Source organism: Aspergillus candidus (assembly GCF_002847045.1).
Source record: "Aspergillus candidus strain CBS 102.13 unplaced genomic scaffold BDW47scaffold_8, whole genome shotgun sequence".
NCBI classification, from domain to species: domain Eukaryota; kingdom Fungi; phylum Ascomycota; class Eurotiomycetes; order Eurotiales; family Aspergillaceae; genus Aspergillus; species Aspergillus candidus.
Genome location: NW_020194013.1, coordinates 387,350 through 405,748, shown reverse-complemented (window position 1 = coordinate 405,748; position 18,399 = coordinate 387,350). Strand labels below are relative to the sequence as shown.

Genomic DNA, 18,399 nt, shown 5'->3' with positions numbered 1-18,399 from the left:
AAGGGGTTCCCCGCAGTCCGGTATTTCTTTCTCGGCTTTTCCCTTCCTTGGCCCATGCGGAGGTTAAGTCCGGGATTCGCGATCTTACGGTAGATGATTAGATCGGATGGATAGATGCTGGGATCCGTGTATATCACTGGGTCGTGTCTCGTCAGCCAACATGCATATACCCTTGCAGTACATAAGGAGTTCTGCCCGTTTAATCCCTCCCGGAGATTGACCGACTTTCGTGAGTTGGTGTCTCCAACTTCGGTCCAGATTCACTTAGCGCCCTTTATGCGGGATGTAGTCAACCCCATCGGGGCTATTTTAGTCCCTGAAAGCTCTTCGCGTGCTTTCTTCCCTGCTCGAGCAACTACTATTGAGCTCCAGCCTCAGGACAATCCCAGCCATGAGCGGTCAAGAAAAGAGCAACCATGTCGATGACACGGAATTGGGCCTGGAGGTACGCAGCGTTCACCATTGATACGTACATACGTAATTAACACTACTGTCAGGATGCACATTCTGGGGAGAGCAACGACCCTGGGTACAAAGAGCTTGAAAAGCGTCTAGTGTGGAAGCAGGATATGCATATCGTGCCTCTTTGCGCCGCCATCTATCTGCTTTGCTATCTAGATCGGTCCAATATTGGTGTGTTGTGTGTACCACGTTATGCTCACCAAACACATGTTGACAAGAGCAGGGAATGCCAAAATCCTCAACGAAGACACGGGCGATGATCTCCTCTCGGAGACAAATATGACTTCTTATCAGTTTACGTATGCTCCAGTCGACAGCCATGTTACGTCCATATGGCATACCACTAACGCGGTTCAGAATCGCACTCATGGTATTTCTAATTGCCTACGCCCTGTTCGAGGTCCCCTCGAACTACCTCCTTAAGAAGCTCAGACCCAGCGTACGTGACCCTTCCAAATCAGTCGAATTTCCCGCTCACCAGTCTTCAAGAGATGGATCTCCTTCCTCATGCTCTCCTGGGGAGCAGCCACGATGGGCCTCGGCGGCGCCCACAACTACGCCCAAGTCACAGGCATCCGCTTCCTTCTCGGAGGTATCCCCCCCCCCTCCCCCAAGATCAAAGAAGAATACTATACTAAATCCCCCCAGCAATGGAAGCCGGCCTCTTCCCCGGCTTCGTCTACTACCTAACATTTTGGTACCGGACCTCCGAGCGATCCATACGCGTCGCGCTGATCCTCGCGTCCGCCACCCTCGCCGGAGCCTTCGGCGGCGCAATCGCCTACGGCGTCGGCCACATGAACCAGGTGCACGGGCTATCCGCATGGCGATGGCTATTTATCATCGAGGGCGCGCCGTCGTGCGCATCTGCCTTTCTCGTCTGGTTCCTGCTCCCTGATTATCCTGAGTCTGCGGCTTGGTTGAGTGAAGAGGAGAAGGCGCTTGCTGCGCGGAGACTGCAGACGGAGGGGTCGAAGGGGGGCGCCCATGCTATGACCTGGGAGGATGCGAGGGGGGTGTTGACTGATTGGAGGTTGTATGCGCATTATGCTGTATGTTCTTTCTTCTTTCTCCTCTTTCCTTTCCTATCATATGGTGTATCAACCCACTATCATATCTACCCACTCTCCGCGGCAAAAGCTACAATGAGCCATAAAGCAAGACTGATATACAAAAGATCTACTTCGGCATCTCAACCCCCTTCTCCAGCCTCAGTCTCTTCACCCCAGCCATCACCAGCGGCCTGGGCTACACAAGTCTGCGCGCACAGCTAATGACTGTGCCGCCGTGGGCCGTCGCCTACGTCGTCACGACGGCTGTAGCTTGGTCAGCAGATTACTTCAATAGGTTTGTCTACCTTTTCTCTCCTTGTCTACTATATACATACCTGTATATACTAATATGCATAATTGCTACAGTCGCGGCCTCCACTCCGCCCTCTTCGCCTTCATCGGCGCGATGGGATTCCTCGCCTCTGCTGTTTTGCCCGCTGATGCATACTTGGTACTGTTCCTCTACAAACCCTTAGAATAATAATAAAGAAAAGCTAATAAGAAGAAAAGCACCGCTACGGCTGTCTAATAGTAGCCGCAAGCGGCTCCTTCGCCTGCATCCCGCCCCTTTTAGGCTGGCTCTCCGCAAACCTACACTCCACAGCCGGAACAGGACTCGCCATTGCATTGAACGTGTCATTCGGAGCCCCGGGGCAGATCGTGGGCGTGTGGATCTACAAGAGCGAGGAAGCGAAGATAGGGTATCCGACGGGGCATTGGGTGAATGCGGGGTTGCTTTTGTTTGTTGCTGCGGGTTGTGTGCTGTTGAGGTTTTATTATGGGTGGAGGAATCGGCGGGTAACTGGGGGGGAGAGGTTTGCGTATTGATCTTTTTTCTTGCTTTATTGATTTCGGTCGTTAGAATAATACTTATAGTACCTATCTATATAGTATAGCTTAGGGACTGGGGTGGATGAGGTTAATGGGTGGGTAATGCTGGTTGTGGTTGTGTTCGTGTTGAGGGTTATTGTGAGAGACGTTGTGCGTGGCAGACATGTCAGAATATTTAATATCATTGAATCGGGTCTGAATGAAGTCGTAAGTAAACTGGATAGTTGTCGTACAAGTCCCGAGCAAGCTGGCAGTGCCAAACAGTAAGCCAGCCGGGAATGTACTGCAGATCTGCTTCGTATAATCAAGCCGACACTAACAGATGGGCATGGACTGATCTGTAATCATTCTTGCAATGAATGACCTTATATATAAAGGTGAGTGGACTGATATTAGTAGGTAGCATAACCAAAAAAAAAATAAAAACAAGAAGAGAAAATAAAAAAAAAAATAAAAAAAAACAAAGCTGAAGAGCAGGAACGCCAAGTGATTAACCGGATCCGGGCTACCCCAAGCAAATCCAGGAACTGAAAATAAAATTAATGGTTGTCCGACCCGAGCGTCCGTCCGGTTCCATGGTACGCGCACACGTGAGCCACACAAATAAGGTTAAGCTCATGGATATGACGGAATGGCAGACATTTGAACCCAGCAGGCTAGATATAGTTTTCTTTTTTTTTTTAGAGGAGATCCTCCGTAGAATTGGCAATTGAATCGTGTTAAGCTGACAGCTGTCTTGTTCTCTCAGTTCACTCTGGTGTGTCGGTCAATGGAGGCTATAGGTATCATCGTGGTGGGTATGAAGGTAAGAAACGGAACGGTCACTATATAAGGTAATCCATGATAAAATGGACACGATATAAACTGTAGCGAGCTTGTTATCAATCAATCAACCATAGAAGATCAACACCTGGTTCAAACTCCAGCATGAACACCAACCGCGCGGATAAGCATGGACGGGGAAGAACCTAATTAAAAAAAGAATTGAGTAAAACAAAATAAAACTTTTCCTAGTGCTATGTCTGACCGCAGCAGACCGCCTCTCCCTTGATCCACACCTGTTCACCAGACTGGACGCGGAAAGCCTGTTAGGTTTTCCGTCAGTGGGATAGTAGAATTCCGCAGGTCAACGACGACGGGAGGCAGCAGGCATGCAAAGAATCATGAATCGTGTTAACAGGATGTCTTCCGCAGAAGCAAACGCAAGCTCAAATTCGTAATATGTCATCATTATCTGTCGTCAAAAAAAAATCATCGTGCCACAAGATCTGCCGCAATATGACAAACTTATAAGGAAACAGGCGCACAAGAAGGGAAAAAGTACACAAGTGGGTCAACCAGACCACGCTTGGGAACCACATCAGGGAAAGCTGCGACGGCAAAAGTAGGAAAAGATCCAGAAGAACCGACGCAGATCATAGAAAGGGGTAAGAAGGAGAAAAATCCACGAAAAAAAAAAGAGAAATGAATCGAAGTGGATAAAAGAAACGAAGAAAAAAAAAAAGAAGAGGAGAGGAGAGAAGAGAGAAGAAAATCCACCAAAATATGAAACAAGGAATCCAAAATCGAGTGCAGCAAGACACCCTGATGCCAACTGGGTCAGCGATTTATCCATAGGCCCGCCCATACGCTTGATACGGCCACTGGGACTGAGAGAACCAACAACGACAACAAAATGGACGGCGGAAAGCCGGCGAATGTTGTACACGTCTGCGAGGCCCCAAGAATCGGCATCAATCCGGAAAAAAGGTCGCACGCGAACGAAACAAAAGCGAGATGAGATGCAAGACCCCCAAATTCCCAGAGATTTCCCACATTATAACGTCAAGCAATAACCACCGTGTTTTTTTTTTTTTTTTCGACGAAGAAGCCACACGCCCCTCCCGGGGGGCGGGGAGGAAGGGTTGAGGCGTTGCAGGTAGGGAGAGGCCGGGGCTCACCGGCTAATTGAATCTGGGTTGCTGATAAGAGGACGACTGCCCGGTGTAGGCGGACGAAGAACCTGGAGTCAACCACGACAGGGCGACCTCTGCGGCATCTTCTTTTGCATTGTTGACATTCTCGCCATCATACCAATATCGTGCCACGAGGGTCTGGCCTGAGACTGCGACGGAACTGGACCAAGCCGTGCGACCTCCTAAAAGACGAAGGAAAAGAAAACATCCAATTGTCAGTGAAATGAATCCGTACAACACGATTTGGAGCCAAAAGTCGGTGAAGAACAGCAAAAACTCCACACGCTGATGCCGAGACATACATGCGTACCCAGGTAAAATGGATCCTCATCCCATCCAGACGGGATTGCAACCATCGCCACCCCCCCCCGTCCAACGCGGGAGGGGTGTCCGGTGGGGAAGTTCACGGGGGGGAGGGAAAAGAGACGGAGCAGGGGAAGCGAAAAGGACTTAATTCATACCTCGGCGTTCGGAAAAAATATTGTAGACGGGGGCCTGTATTTTGGATTTCCGGCAGTACTCTTTGGAGGGTAGTAGTTCTTAGCATATGGAATCAAAGGACTCTCCTCCCTAAAAGGATTGCAGAGAAGTGGGGCATACCTTGAAGTTGCGTCTGCCAATTGATCCGAGCACCACCACCACCACCGGTTGGAGAATTTGTTGCTTGGGACATGGTGACAGGAAGGAAGTTCGGCGTGGTGGGGAATAGGAAGTAGACACAGTGAGCCTGAGTCTTGACTAGAGACACAGGCTAAGGAGGGGCAGTAGACCGATGTGTGTGTGTGTGTGTGTGTGTGTGTGTCGAACGGAGACAACGAGAGGAATGGTATGCTTTAGGAGCGGAACAACCTCACAGCAGTCAAGTTGTCAAAGAGAAGAGAAGAGAAAAGAGTCCAAGAGTCAATTGATCATGGAATGAGAAAAGAGAGGGAGGAAAAACGAGAGTTGATGAAGACCAACAATATATATATGTATAGTTAGAGTCCTTTTTTTTTTCTTCTTTTTTTCTTGTCTGTGTGCTTTTGACCTTTCTATCTTTTTGAACTTTTGAACCCCCCTTTTTTTTCTGGTTCTTGTTGTCAATTTATTTTTTTTTCTCTTTGGGTATTTTTATTTTCTTTTTCTTTTTATTTTCTCTTTTTTTTTTTATTGCATTTTTCAATGTGTATATATATATAGGTCAAGGGAACCGAATTGGAAACTTCACTCGACACCTGGAGCGATACGGGAAGCGGGGAGGGAACAGTCATATAAAACTCATCCAAAGCGTCAACCAAGGGCAAGGGAAGACTCAAATTGGCGAGACAAACACGGAACCTAATCATCGAACCTAACCAGACGGTCTTATGCAGGTTGGGAGGTGGATATGGCACAGCGTCAGCAACCTTTCCTCCCTCGCCTTCCCGGCACGCCCCGCCTCTTCCTCCTCCCTGGCACACTCATCCTCCACTCAAGGAACGCTGGTTGCATGGAGAAACATGCGGATCATTATGAGGCTGCAAGCTGGAACGGCCCGGCGCACGCCGACTGAGAATGTACCCTTGAAGAAACGCCAAAAACACCAGGGAAAAGGGCCACTAGTCTCCACACAGACCTGACAGACCCATGGATGGTCATGGGAAAAGCAGTCAACAGGAACGTTGTCGACACTAAGGATGAGGTGAAGCGACGATGACGGTGTTGTACAGAGGATGATAGGTGACAACTCAGTTGATATTGAAGGGGATAAAAAAAGAAATCAATCAAAAGAATAGGATCAAAATGTCAATAAAAAATGAATCAAATAAAATCACATCAAATAAATGAAGAAAAGAAAAAGAAAAAGAAAAATCAAAAAGTAAAAGATCAACAGTGCTAAGTAGACGATATTCCGTTTGTCGCCTTGAAAATGGGGCTCTTCCTCCTCTTCTGTCCCCCTGGTCTCGCAAACAGGACCGTAGCAGTCGGGTACAAACCTCCGTCGCCTCATATATGCTCCAAGTGGAAGACACCCTAAAGATCGAGACCAACAGAGAGGAAAGGCCCTTCTGGGAGGGATCAATGGCGGAGGAACACAACAATGTGAAGACACCTAGGGAGGAGGGGGAGGGAGAGAGGTGGAAAAGAGTCTAGTTGCCCAAAAGCGGAGAGCAAGAGGACAGAAGGAGGGTCCCGTAGAGAAGAAGCGACGAATTGACAGCATAATTGATTCACAGCAGCCAGTAGAACCCCTCAGACCAGATCCAGGGCGGGACTAGAGACCATGCCAGCTCATCATTAATCAGAGGAGAAATCAACAAATTAAAATCAATTTAATCAATTTAAATTTCAATCAAAACTCGAAAAAGAATATGTATAAAAAAAAAAAAATAAAAATGTAGATTAATAAAAGAATAAAAGATCGAGAACGAGTCTCAGCCCTGAATCTAAACGGCCACAGACCGGGCCGCTCTGCATGAACTAACACGATTGTGGTTGGAACGGAAGAAAGGACTGAAGAACCGAAGGACGTATGTAGGAGTAACTAGCCATACTAGCCAGGGTCAAGACACTAAGTGTGTTGGTAGTGTCATGGAAGTTATTGCTGGCATACCTTGCTACCTACTACCTCCTCTCACACGAACCAAGACAATGCAGTATCGAGTACATGGATCATATCATCTTCCTTGTTCTTCTGCAGGACACTATCCAGCCAACAAAGAAACAAATTGGGTCAGTTCAAGACCCAACCCAAAATTCCGGCCAAGGAAAGGAATTGATTTGTCACTGATTCTCTAGCACTGTGTTGGGCATACATACGTGCATCATTCTATCGTGACTCTTGTCAATGACCATCACCAGCATGATTTCATGATTGACATGCGGCTACGTGAACCAGCTTGGGGAGACTAGGGACAAGAACCAGAACAGAACCTGCATGAGCGGAAGATGCACGATGAAGTATGGCGCCTAAGGGGGTAATAAAAGTAAATAAAACCATAATAATAGATAGATAGATATATATATATATATACATAAGTCTATCTAGAAATTATCATAAAAATAAAATAGATAAATAAGAAGAGAAATAAAGATAAATAAATAAAAATCCAACGAACACCTTCAAATAATTCAATAGTTTTGGCGAGTCAGGCTCCCGATCTGCCCCGCATTGGCCTCAGGACAAGCTTAAATGACATCTGCCCATTCCGACGGGTATGTTAAGTCCAATAAAAGTACACAATCAATACAATACATATATAAAACAAAAGGTCAATAGATAGTATAGGTAAATCCAAAAGAAACAAGATATAGGATAAAGTAAAAAAGAACAAAAAGTAGAGCCCAAATAATAACAATAGTAAAATAGATAAACCAAACCCATCAAAACCATCAAAAATCATGGAAAATAATAAATACTAGATTATATTTAGAAACCCATATCGAACCCCCAAATGAATGAATAAAATCCGAACAGATGTCTGTCATCATCATCACCAACATCATCTCTGATCCAATCATCCACACAATCACCCCATTTCCTCGCCCGAATCGGATTGGACCCGTCCAAATAATCCATCCATACATCCATCATCCCCACCAGATCATTCGGGTCCAGACCAGGACGGGGGAGTAAAGAGGGGGAAAGGGGGGCGATATGGATGTCAGGCAGAAATCGATCCCCAGGTCGAACCATGGTTCCGTGCCGACGCCGTTGCGTTGGCGTGTGTTGATCCTTGGAAAAACAAATATAACTAATAAAAAAAATAAAAAAAAAAAAAACAAGCAGAGAACTGAGTAGTAGGACTGTGTTGATACGGTAGACTAAGTTAATTGTTGAATTCGTGATACATCCTAAAATATCATCATGCGTACACGCTATTCAAAAAAAATATACATGCTGATCAGGTTCCCCTCCCTACTACCATGGTTCCATGGTTCAAATGTCCGGCAAAAACTCAAATGGAAAAAAGATCGATCGCTGAGAACCAACCGATTCGGCTGAAATCATGGAATAGGACAAACAAAACGGGTGAAAATCATTTGGCACAACCAATCAGCACAGCCTCCCGAATGCATACTTGTGACAGGGACCCGACCCAGGAGTTGTGCTTGAAAAATAAATAAAAATATAGAATAAAATAGATAAAGAAAAAAAAAAGGAAAGAGAAAAAAATGTGTTGTCACTAAGTCAAGGTTCATGGGATCGTCAGTTGAGATAGTCATAGTATCAGTTCGTCAGTTCATAAAACCGCCATGCGACTTAATTGAGGCCCTTGCATCCGCCAGGGCAGCCAACCAGAGGAGGGATGGACCCCAATATTCAGCCTCGCACGGTGTTGTGCTTGCACCTTTCCCCCGGCGCAACCTAGGCAGATCCTCGTCGATGAAACACTTCATCAATCAGTCGCTTGGGACCTATGAGCTCCACGCCTCTGCTGATCGAGTGACGCATCGGGCGCGCAAGAGGAGGGGACTTGTCGGAATGCCACCGTCGGCGGATGCAGTCGTCGACTAGCACCATCAATCCGGTCGCGACTATCACACTGCGCGTTGGTGTCAGCCCTTTGTCCACACAAAAGTACATGGCGACCACAAACAGGGAGGGGGGGGGGACAACTTACTCGGCAGCATCGGGCATCTTCTCGTATACCGACGCATCACTGATCCACATGGATGACGGAGGGATCCAGCCTCCCTTGCTCTCCTCCTCGATCTCTTCCATCGGGGTCAGGATGTCGGGGACCATATGGGCGATGGTACGTGACGCGCGCGTGTCAAAGAGGTGATAGGATACGCCCCGCAGATCGCCCTCCCGTCGACTCTCCCGTCTCCACTGGTACTTGGTGGACCAATATTCATATTCGTATCGTTTGGGTAGCCCGGCGCCGCGCCTCCTGATCTCGACACGTGCATAGTTGGAGAACTCCAGTAGCGTGTTCTCTGCTAGGGCGACTGGCCGGTGCACACTCCGTTCCTCATCCATGTCCTCCTCGCCGTCGACCACCTCATCCCTGGCCGCCTGACAGCCCAAGTATTGACTCCTAGGTTCCACGGTGAAGGCTGATCCATGCCCACTCGATCCTGGGCGCAAGCTAGCCAGCACACTGTTCCACGACCGCCGAAACACCGGCTTCATGCCCAAACTCGATTGCACGGGCCTTCGTTCCGAATGGCAGATCTCGCGGCCTGACTCGCGACAGTAGCGGCGGAAGGACGATTTTCGAGAGAACAGATCATACATGCGCAGATGGAACAACGTCACGTCCTGCTGGTAGCCGCCCCGATGGTGGACCACCGTGTCGACCCGCAGGTTCATGTTGCCGTCAATGGTTGCATCGTCGTGGCGGATCAGGAGCCGTCGCGACGACGGAAATAGTTTACCAAACGTAGACGGGGTGGAGGGCAGCACATCGGTCGAGTAGGCGTCCAACCGACGATCTGTCACTTCGTAACGTGGCGGAAGTTCGGGCGATTCGTCAACGGGCGACGCGGTCGATGCATACGTGGATGCCGAATCCCTTGGGTCTTGCGCATAAGTGTCTATCGGCTCCATCCGTTTTGAGGTTGGACGATCGCTATAGATGGTCGGGACGGTGCTCCTCGAACGATCCGAGGTATCGCTAGCGGTGGACGTCGAGCTACCGGCGGTTTTGGAGCTCGCCTGGCACGAAGATTTGCTAGAGATTCCCATAGTGGCGGCGCTAGGTGTGATGAGATGATGTAGCATGGGTCGCAAGCCTGCACGGAGCGGCAGAGTTGCAGGGGGGGGGGTGTTGGTTTGGGGAGGGGTTAAGAGTGAGATGTGTTCTGGTGTGACAGTGGCCTATATATATATGTGGATGCCCAATTCAGTAGGCAGGATTTGTCTTTTCCCTTTCTTTTTGTTTTTCTGGTTTCTTTTTTGGTTTCTTGTTTACGCGGGAGCGTCCAAAAGTCGCATTAATACCGAAGATATTCGAAGCGAGAGAATCGGACAAACAAGAGGTAAGGATAGAGGAATGATTTTGGTTGATTCGAGAACATGTAAGTTAAGAGGTTATCACCATCATAATTTCCATGTCGTCGTGGCTGAGCCGTTATTACCCCGAGCGGGATTTGAGGTAGTTATACACCCGAAGCACCGGATACTTGGCCGGTTGATCTTCGAGCCAGATGGGCAACAGCAGGTAAGGCAGTAGTGCTCGGACGGCCGATGCGAAACCCCCAAGGCGGATAAATTTGCATCAATTTTGGTCATACGATGGCGTTGAACGAAAAGGAGGGACGAACCAGGAGGGAGGAAAATCCCGGGACGAAGTATAATAAACTAAATGATAGGTAACGGTCCCGACGGAGGGGACGAATGGAGGGGACGGGGAATGCGAAGGGGGTCAGTGTACATAGCAGATGACTTCACCTTGATCGTACGGTATGAGACCAGAAAAAGAAGAAGGCGAAAGGAAGGGGTGGAAGAAGAGAGGATAGAAGGGAAGGAAAACAAGAAAGGGTGTGGGAGAGAGGGAGGTAGATGGAGGAAACCAGAAAGGAAACCAGGAATGGAAGAAAAAAAACAATAAGAATCGGAATAATAAACACCAAAGAGAGGATGAGGGAGTCAAAACCGCCTTGGCCGCCCTGTTTTGGTTGTTGCGTTGTTCGTCAGGGTTGCAGATGGACTAGGCAGGAATGAGAATCTCCTTCTTAGCAACGGGGATGAGGGACGATGCCACGTCGATTGGATTGAACTGTCATGCCTAATCTTGTTTATCTTCCTCCGACATTATTGAACTGGTCCTTTTCCCCCTTTACGGTGTTTCCTTGTGTTTCTTTGATCTAAGCCTGGCAGGTTGAGTATTTACTATTTACAGGTTTCTACTATCTCAAACCGATTCATTGTTCCTCCCTCGTCTTTCATTGATTCTATCTCTATATATTCTGTGGGGTAACAAACAAATAAACAACACAGCCGGTTCAGGCATGCTCCCCAGTCCAAAGTAACTTCAGCAAGTGGGGTGACGATGACCTCATCAACCATTTCTAAGACATTCTCTACACACACAGCCCACCGGGGAAGAACTCGATACTGCCTCAATATGGGTCCAGAAAGGTCCCCAGTTTCCTCCCAGCGGATCCCTTCCGCTCGATCGGCGGTGCTTTTTCAGTGGAGCTGGACGTGAGGACGATCAACAAGCCTGATGATAGCACAATCCTGCCCAATTTATACATACTTCGAGCCCTGGTCGATCGGAAGCGCTGATTTGACCGGCTATGTCTGGCCCTGGAGCGGTCATTCGTGCTTTGTTCCGGGCACTGCAACCATCTCTCGTTCCAGAACCCGACCGATGTATGTTTAGGCTGATCGTCTGCTCACTGATTTGCTGTGTTTGGCCACAAGGCGCATTATCCCAGTCCGGTCTCCAGTCTCCATTGCCCAGGTTGTGGCAGTGGTAGGTAGTGCTAGTGGCCGTGTCAGTGGCAGTGGCGGGTGGCAGTGGGCCAACGCGACCCTTCCGAATCCCACTGCCTCGCAACGAATATGCCCGAACTCATCTTTCGCGGGTGGAGTAGCTCTGACCACTGAGCTATATGAAACTGGCTTGTATCATATGGAGTAGTAATACTGGTAGTTAGTTAAATGCTTAGTAGTTACTCCGTCTGCTTTGTAATGATCATGCTATCGGGTGCGCAATCTGTATACAGGCTGAAGTGCCGGTGTTCGTATCGGGTGATCCCATACTATCGGTGCATTGTATATGATATCTCACCGTCAAATAGCATGTTATATATTAGATATTTTCATTACCCTCAGTCAATATGTGTCTTAATATTCTAACAAATTAGAATAATTATGAAGCCTCCGCTTTACATTAGATGAACAGTTTCTAGAGTCTAAAGTACATTGTATAAATTACCCGCCTTTCTCTCACCCGCCCGCCGTCTGCACGGAGCTACCCACTGGTTTAGCCCTAGGGAATGCCACTTGTAATCTCAGATAGAGTCAAATCTCTATATAAATAGAATCATGAGCAGTTACTGAAGCTACATTCAAGCTAATAATCGCTCATGTCTCCTCTTACTCTGCAACCATTCTTATCAGCAATATATCAGCCTGATAGATCAACCACACCATAGGTTCGAAAGTGTAGACAACCAAGAATCAACCAGAATACCATGGCAAGCACCACATACACTACAATTGAGCTCAGCCCCCGTTACCATATTTTACTTGAGTTAGGCAGAAGTAGGAACGCAAGTGTGAAGGTCCCGAACACACGATCGTACACACAACGCCAAAGTAAAATTAGTACTTGATGACACGCATTTTAGGGCTTCGTACCCTAAGACACTCTAACGTGATGAGTATAGTAACGATCGTATTCTACTAGGGTCCAATATGGGTAGGAGAGATCCCCCGCTGTGATAGCGAGAGATCATTGAAGATCACGGGGAGCCCGTTCATTCCCCCTTTAGAACCCAATTGTGGCATGAATCCCTCTACCCAGCATCACCCATCCAATTCCCTCAGCCCAACAGCCCCTCCATCTTCTGCATCGTGTCCACTCAATTAGCTCCGTGGATATTCCCCATCAAGGCCCGGCCCATCGACAGTAGTGTCCTACCTAGCAGCGCCCAGATCGACCACTAACACGGGGCATTTACATCGCATGGAGTCATGTCCGATGGAGTCATGGACCCAAAAGGCCAGTGATCAACGGGCGGGCGATCTGACGCAATAAAACGGGAGAGCGACAGGAAGAACGAAGTGGGAATGCGCTGCTGGTCCCGTTGTGTGGGCCACAGCGGGCCGCGGTGGTCCTGCGCATGTCTAATTCCGCAGGAATTCGGCAGATCCTGAGGACCACTCTGTTGCGGAGCGACAACCTTATGGGGTGAGACTTGTGGTTGATAATGTCGATCGTCCTGCGTGTACCATGGTTCAATGGTCTTGGCGCTTGGGGTTGTGGTCGGCTGGTCGCGCTATTCGGACCGGTTAGATGTACTCCGTCCGTTAGTTAGTGTCTAGGTTACTAGGTGCGGTGAGGGTCGAGACCGGCCTGGCGGTGTCGGGTGTCGGTGTGCCATTATTGTATTGTGGGCGGGTGTTTACCAGTTGAGTCTGGGGCTTCCCAGGGGGTTGGATTTGCGCATATGAGTAGGGGAGTGATTTCAACAGTTGAACTTCACATGTATTGTTGTGGGTCCGAAGCTTGAGCATAGTAGACCTTGATATTGTAAGTAAACTAGTATTCAGGGTCATGGTTGACTTTTCTTGTGCTCGTTATAAACATGATCTACGGGTGAAGTTTCTCCAACATGAGGCTATTCATGGCGTTATTCTCCCCCGTGGCCGAGGTCCTATGCTTAATAACCCATTCAATGCCTAGCAAAGCTCATTCAAACTTGATCATCGTTATTCGCTCAAGAGTATAATAGGAATATATTACATGGACTTATATACACATGTATTGGGTGAAGAATAAAGCAAGAATCCAACGTTTTCCTCTCATTTTCCGTTCATCCTACATCTTTCTATGTATGTATTCCTTCTTAGAAGTATCTTCAACAAGAAATTTCATGTCACACACTCCGTTGGACCAAGATTCTGTTCCGAGTGGGCCATAACTTAGTTATTTGGATAGTAGCAAATATGATCGTCATCAGGGCTGAAGACTGCGTAGTCGAATCAACACCTAGAAAAGGGCCCATAATTGATGACAACTAAAATAAAGTTGATCAGCTTTAAACAACACCTAATGTTTTCTATAAAACAGAATAAATTCTTAGAGGATCTGCAGGCTCTGGTGTGGGGAAAATATACGAGTCAGTAACCGTGCTAATAACTAATAGCGGTGAAAAAAATATAAATAGTCAGGCACGAGTAGTGTTTTGAAAAAGGAGATAGCGCTTACTTTTTGATAGAGGTAATAGAAGTTATTCATTCTTGAATACACATAACAAATTGGAATGGCATGGAATCACTGATCTGGATAAACAAGGTGGACACGTGAAAATATGGACTTTAATAGTATGTTTGAAAACCAGCATGTAATCTGAGACGTGCTTGAAACCTGGATGCATTGAACAGCCAGAAGGAAGGAATTCAAGATAATCCTAATTTTATCATGTTGTAATTGTTGCAGTAAATGTATTTTACTCCAGTCAAACATGGATCAGACCGTGTACCCTATTAAATACATTTCCATGTTTCAATAGCTGAGAATTGTCTAGAATAGTTACATCATTCATTCTTTAAAATGGGGTTAATTGGCGCATACCAAGCTTATACTTCTAGACATGCTATTTGTCGTCTTCATCTGGATCTATACCATCGGAATATTTACCCTTAGGGTTGCGCAAGCTGAATTCCTGTCAATGCAATAATAGATCAAAAGTATCAAGGTAAAGCTCAGTTTGGTTGACAAAGCGCGTAGTGTTCTCAAATCGCGTATGGATCATTCTGGGCTCCCTACTAGGTAGTTCATTAATTTCCTAACAGAAGACCCACGTGTGAACCATGGCCGCCACATATGAGTCCATAGTTTTCTCAGCCCGGTATATCTTTTCTATAGCCTTACACATCATTCTATCTCCATTTTCTGCGTGTCTCATTGTTGATTTTAAGTCTATCACCAAAATCCCTCATAAAAACCACCCGAATCAAAACTTGACTTGCTTTCCTGGGACTTGCTTCTAGTAGTATCGGAGCAGCTGCCCCGCTGATAGAGCTTCAATTCTGGCTGACCTTGTGCAATAAAAAACGGCTGTATCTCCGGCATTGAAGAATTTATTCAGCAAAACTTCGAGGACAAGTCCCAACTGCGTTGCGGAGGACAGCCTAATGCCTCTTGGAAGTTTCAGGATCCAATTTCGATGCGTGAAAGTAACGGATCAAGAGCCATGCGAAAGTAAACCACACTTTCTAATTTTACATGCTAGCAAAGCTCATTCACCGGATAGATAGAGGGAAGACCGAGGCTGGACATGGCTGGGTATATCCGAAGGTGTCCCGTAACCAGAGTGCGCAGGTAATGAGGCTCGGGAAGGATAAGTGTACTAACTACTTTTACGGGACAAGCCAACTGAGGCGGAGTTGATGAGATTGATTGACTTGTATAAAATCCTGCAAAGTAGACATACTGCTATCACGATTACTCTGTCGTGGCTAACGAGAAACCAACCAACAGAGGCCTCAGGATTGATAGAAGGACCAGTGATGAATATCGCACAATTTCAGAAAGAGCGCACTTGGATATAATGTTCCCCCGAGATAAAAAGTTACAAAATCGGACTCAGGTGGGCAAATAGAGCATCGTGTTATTATATCAAAGCGAAAGTGGTGATTGCGATATAAGCTGGGGCAGTGGCTATCATCAAGACAGGAGGACTTACACCCTTTCAAAACTCAATGTTATATTCAAGTATTTTAAGTAACGTATAGGCCGTCTTAAACCTCCCAAAGTTGCTCAGTTCATGTATTCTACACACTATCAATACCCCCGCGTAAAGTAAAATGGGCTGATTGTGAGTGACTTTTCTTATCGAAAAGCATAGATACTTGGATCCCCGATCAGCTTAGAATGTCGACCGATAGAGATAGAAGCATGGTAATTTTCAACAGGGAGATCGAATTCTTATATTCTTGAATACTTGCAGCATTTTATATGCATCAATTTATCTTCTGGAGTCGCACTATCAAATGAGATCCTACTTTTCTTACCCTCGGCATCTTCTGGCACAGATCAGCATATCTACCTCGGAGAGCCTTTTCCGGATCCAACCCAAATTCAAAGCACGAAGACACTTTATGTTCGACTATAAGCGCTAATAGCATATGACATTACTTTATCTTAGCTGAATGTGGGGAAATTGATAAGATCAGTCACATATTGTTGATCTTTCATGGTTCTCGACGTCACATATAAAAGCTGCGGATAGTTGCAACTGTATGAAAAATCAAGACAAAGGCTGTGTTGGAAAAGTCTGTAAATCAGCTGACATGCTAACTAATTGCATTTACCAGGTTTCCTACACTGGAGTACTACAAGATGCAGAGACGGATGCACCCATGGAGCTAATAGGGTGTGAATACGTACGCTACATCTTACCTTTTTTCATAACATGATGTCCACATTGATAGGCATAGATGAGACTAAGTGATCAAGTGTCAATCAATTCAAACAATAAATACAGAATCATGCTATCAGATAAGTGCGTTATTATTCTGCAGACCATGTTAGCCCATGACTTTGAATGTCTTCACCGCGGCTGTACCAGAGAATGTAAATGCGGAATAGCCCCGGTTACTATCTCTACTGCGACTAATAACACATGCACTATGATATTCTACCTCTAGCTTATCTTTTAATTTGCAGATAATCAAATCGTCGCGGAACCGACACCTGAATAGCGCCTCCCGAATCCTTCACCGGTTGGAGACGGGCGGTTCTCCAGCATACAGCGACACCAGGAACACATCCATGGGGTATATCATGCCTATCTATATACAGATAACCCCGAAAGTCCTTCAAAAGTCCTACATCAGTTCCACGAGGCCCACATGGACATCACGAGGTCTGTTTTCTGGGGAAACCAGCCCCACTAAGCCGGGCAGAGACCGGACCGGTTGGTGGACGATCTTGCTGGGTAACAAGGTTCCCTAGCGATAAGAGCCAACCCTAAGTGAGTGGCAGATTGCCCAATGGTCAAAGAAGGGTATGGTCCAAAGAGGGTGGTATCTACCATGCACGCCGGAGATATGTCCGACTCTGTCACGGTAGGTGGCAGAGACTATCCAGACCCAGGGCTATAAATTCAAGCTGAATCCCCCCCGATAGTCGTGATCATCATCCATCAACATCATTACTCTCCACCGTCAGAACCTCTATTCAACTCCCTCAAGCTCAATTACCCGCAAACCACATAACCATCAACATGCGTCTCCTCGCCTTCGTCTCCCTCTTCGCCCTCCTCGCTGCCGCGGTCCCCACCGCCGAGCTGAACGAGCGTGACATCGGCGACTGCTGCCTCATGGGAACCTGCGCCGACGACCACTGCCCCGGCGCTGGAGGCAAATAAGCGGCCAATTTGGCTGAAACCGGTGTTCGGTCTTGACTGCCACTTCAGCTGGCCTGACTCCGGGAATACCATCCCCTGTCGTACTGGAATTGGTTGCGGGGGATGGTGGCCACGCGTTATGTTACGAAGTATGTTTTGGGGTTTAAGTTCTTCATTATTATCCCGTTCCGCTACGGGGCATGCTGTACAAGAAACGAATAGGACGCTAATAGAGTAGATGCTTAGGCATGAGGGGAATGATTGCGGGTGTTTGGTTCGGTTTGGCATTTGGGAGGGAAGGAGGGAGATGAGGGCCTGTACCTACAAGGTGACCTTATCTAACCTTGGGTGGATTGGTTTAGTTCATCCTTCTTTCAAATATGATATGACATCCAATGATACCTCGTATGTTCCTCTACAGTATTCAAATCCATCAACAGCTGAAAGCACCCACCCAATTAGCCCAAGCGGTAGATCCTTCCAGTATTAGCGTCCCATAAATCCAAGGTTTTTCTGCCCACGATCACCTTATCAAGTCTAGCCACGCATCCCTGGCCCTTTTCCAAAGTATCGGAGAACGTTACCCGCCCCTCCCACCGGCGCTTTTCTGGTGACATTTGGTTTGGCCCCCAAGGGAGGAGTGCTAGTATACGCATATACCCCTCACCGTCTAGTCCGATCCTTCATTCCTGTCCTGATCCTGTTCTGCAGGACTCATTGGGCTTTTCTTTTTTGATGGCCGGGCGTGGGACTGGGTATGCGGGTCGCACGACTCGTTCGTGTGGTCTATGGTCGGATACTAGGCTGCTCGGAGACGGTGGAGACGATACCGTTGTGGACGCATAGAACAGTTGGCTGGGTAGTGCTTTTGGATGGGGGTTTCAAGCTCAGCTGGGACGGGCACGTTTGATGGGAATTGTCGCTTCCTTCGCTCTTGTTAGGTTGCTTGGCTGGCTGTCGGGAGCGGTTCCGGGACTCGTCCGCTATCATTACCTATCCCCTTTATACATAGGCTGATAAATTGGTATGAGGGGCGGGAAGTGAGAACAATAAAGAGTTAGGCGGAACTGCTCGCGGCACGAAAAATAACCCCAGAGGGGATC

The 18,399-nt window shown here is 47.3% G+C and overlaps 4 protein-coding genes across 4 annotated transcripts; 3 read left to right on the top strand and 1 right to left on the bottom strand.

Moving 5' to 3' along the window:
- Window positions 1-391: 391 nt before the first annotated feature.
- On the top strand, window positions 392-2,342 carry BDW47DRAFT_123556 (putative MFS transporter; the record flags this gene model as incomplete). Its single annotated transcript, XM_024816076.1, has 9 exons — window positions 392-445; window positions 498-633; window positions 686-761; window positions 820-901; window positions 952-1,054; window positions 1,111-1,514; window positions 1,640-1,809; window positions 1,881-1,965; window positions 2,025-2,342. The coding sequence occupies 9 exons, from the start codon at window positions 392-394 to the stop codon at window positions 2,340-2,342; spliced, it is 1,428 nt and encodes a 475-aa protein (XP_024674556.1).
- A 3,154-nt stretch (window positions 2,343-5,496) lies between these two features.
- On the top strand, window positions 5,497-6,553 carry BDW47DRAFT_101303 (uncharacterized protein). Its single transcript, XM_024811627.1, has one exon. It carries the CDS (start codon window positions 5,647-5,649, stop codon window positions 5,896-5,898), a length of 252 nt encoding a protein of 83 aa, XP_024674555.1. The 5' UTR covers window positions 5,497-5,646; the 3' UTR covers window positions 5,899-6,553.
- Window positions 6,554-8,627: 2,074 nt separating this feature from the next.
- BDW47DRAFT_115913 (uncharacterized protein) lies at window positions 8,628-9,953 on the bottom strand (the record flags this gene model as incomplete). The annotated part of the gene is made up of 2 exons (XM_024814854.1): window positions 8,628-8,805; window positions 8,884-9,953. The coding sequence occupies 2 exons, from the start codon at window positions 9,951-9,953 to the stop codon at window positions 8,628-8,630; spliced, it is 1,248 nt and encodes a 415-aa protein (XP_024674554.1).
- Window positions 9,954-11,120: 1,167 nt separating this feature from the next.
- Window positions 11,121-11,844, top strand: BDW47DRAFT_101301 (uncharacterized protein). The gene has a single exon (XM_024811626.1). The coding sequence runs from the start codon at window positions 11,510-11,512 to the stop codon at window positions 11,690-11,692; it is 183 nt and encodes a 60-aa protein (XP_024674553.1). The 5' UTR covers window positions 11,121-11,509; the 3' UTR covers window positions 11,693-11,844.
- Window positions 11,845-18,399: the final 6,555 nt, after the last annotated feature.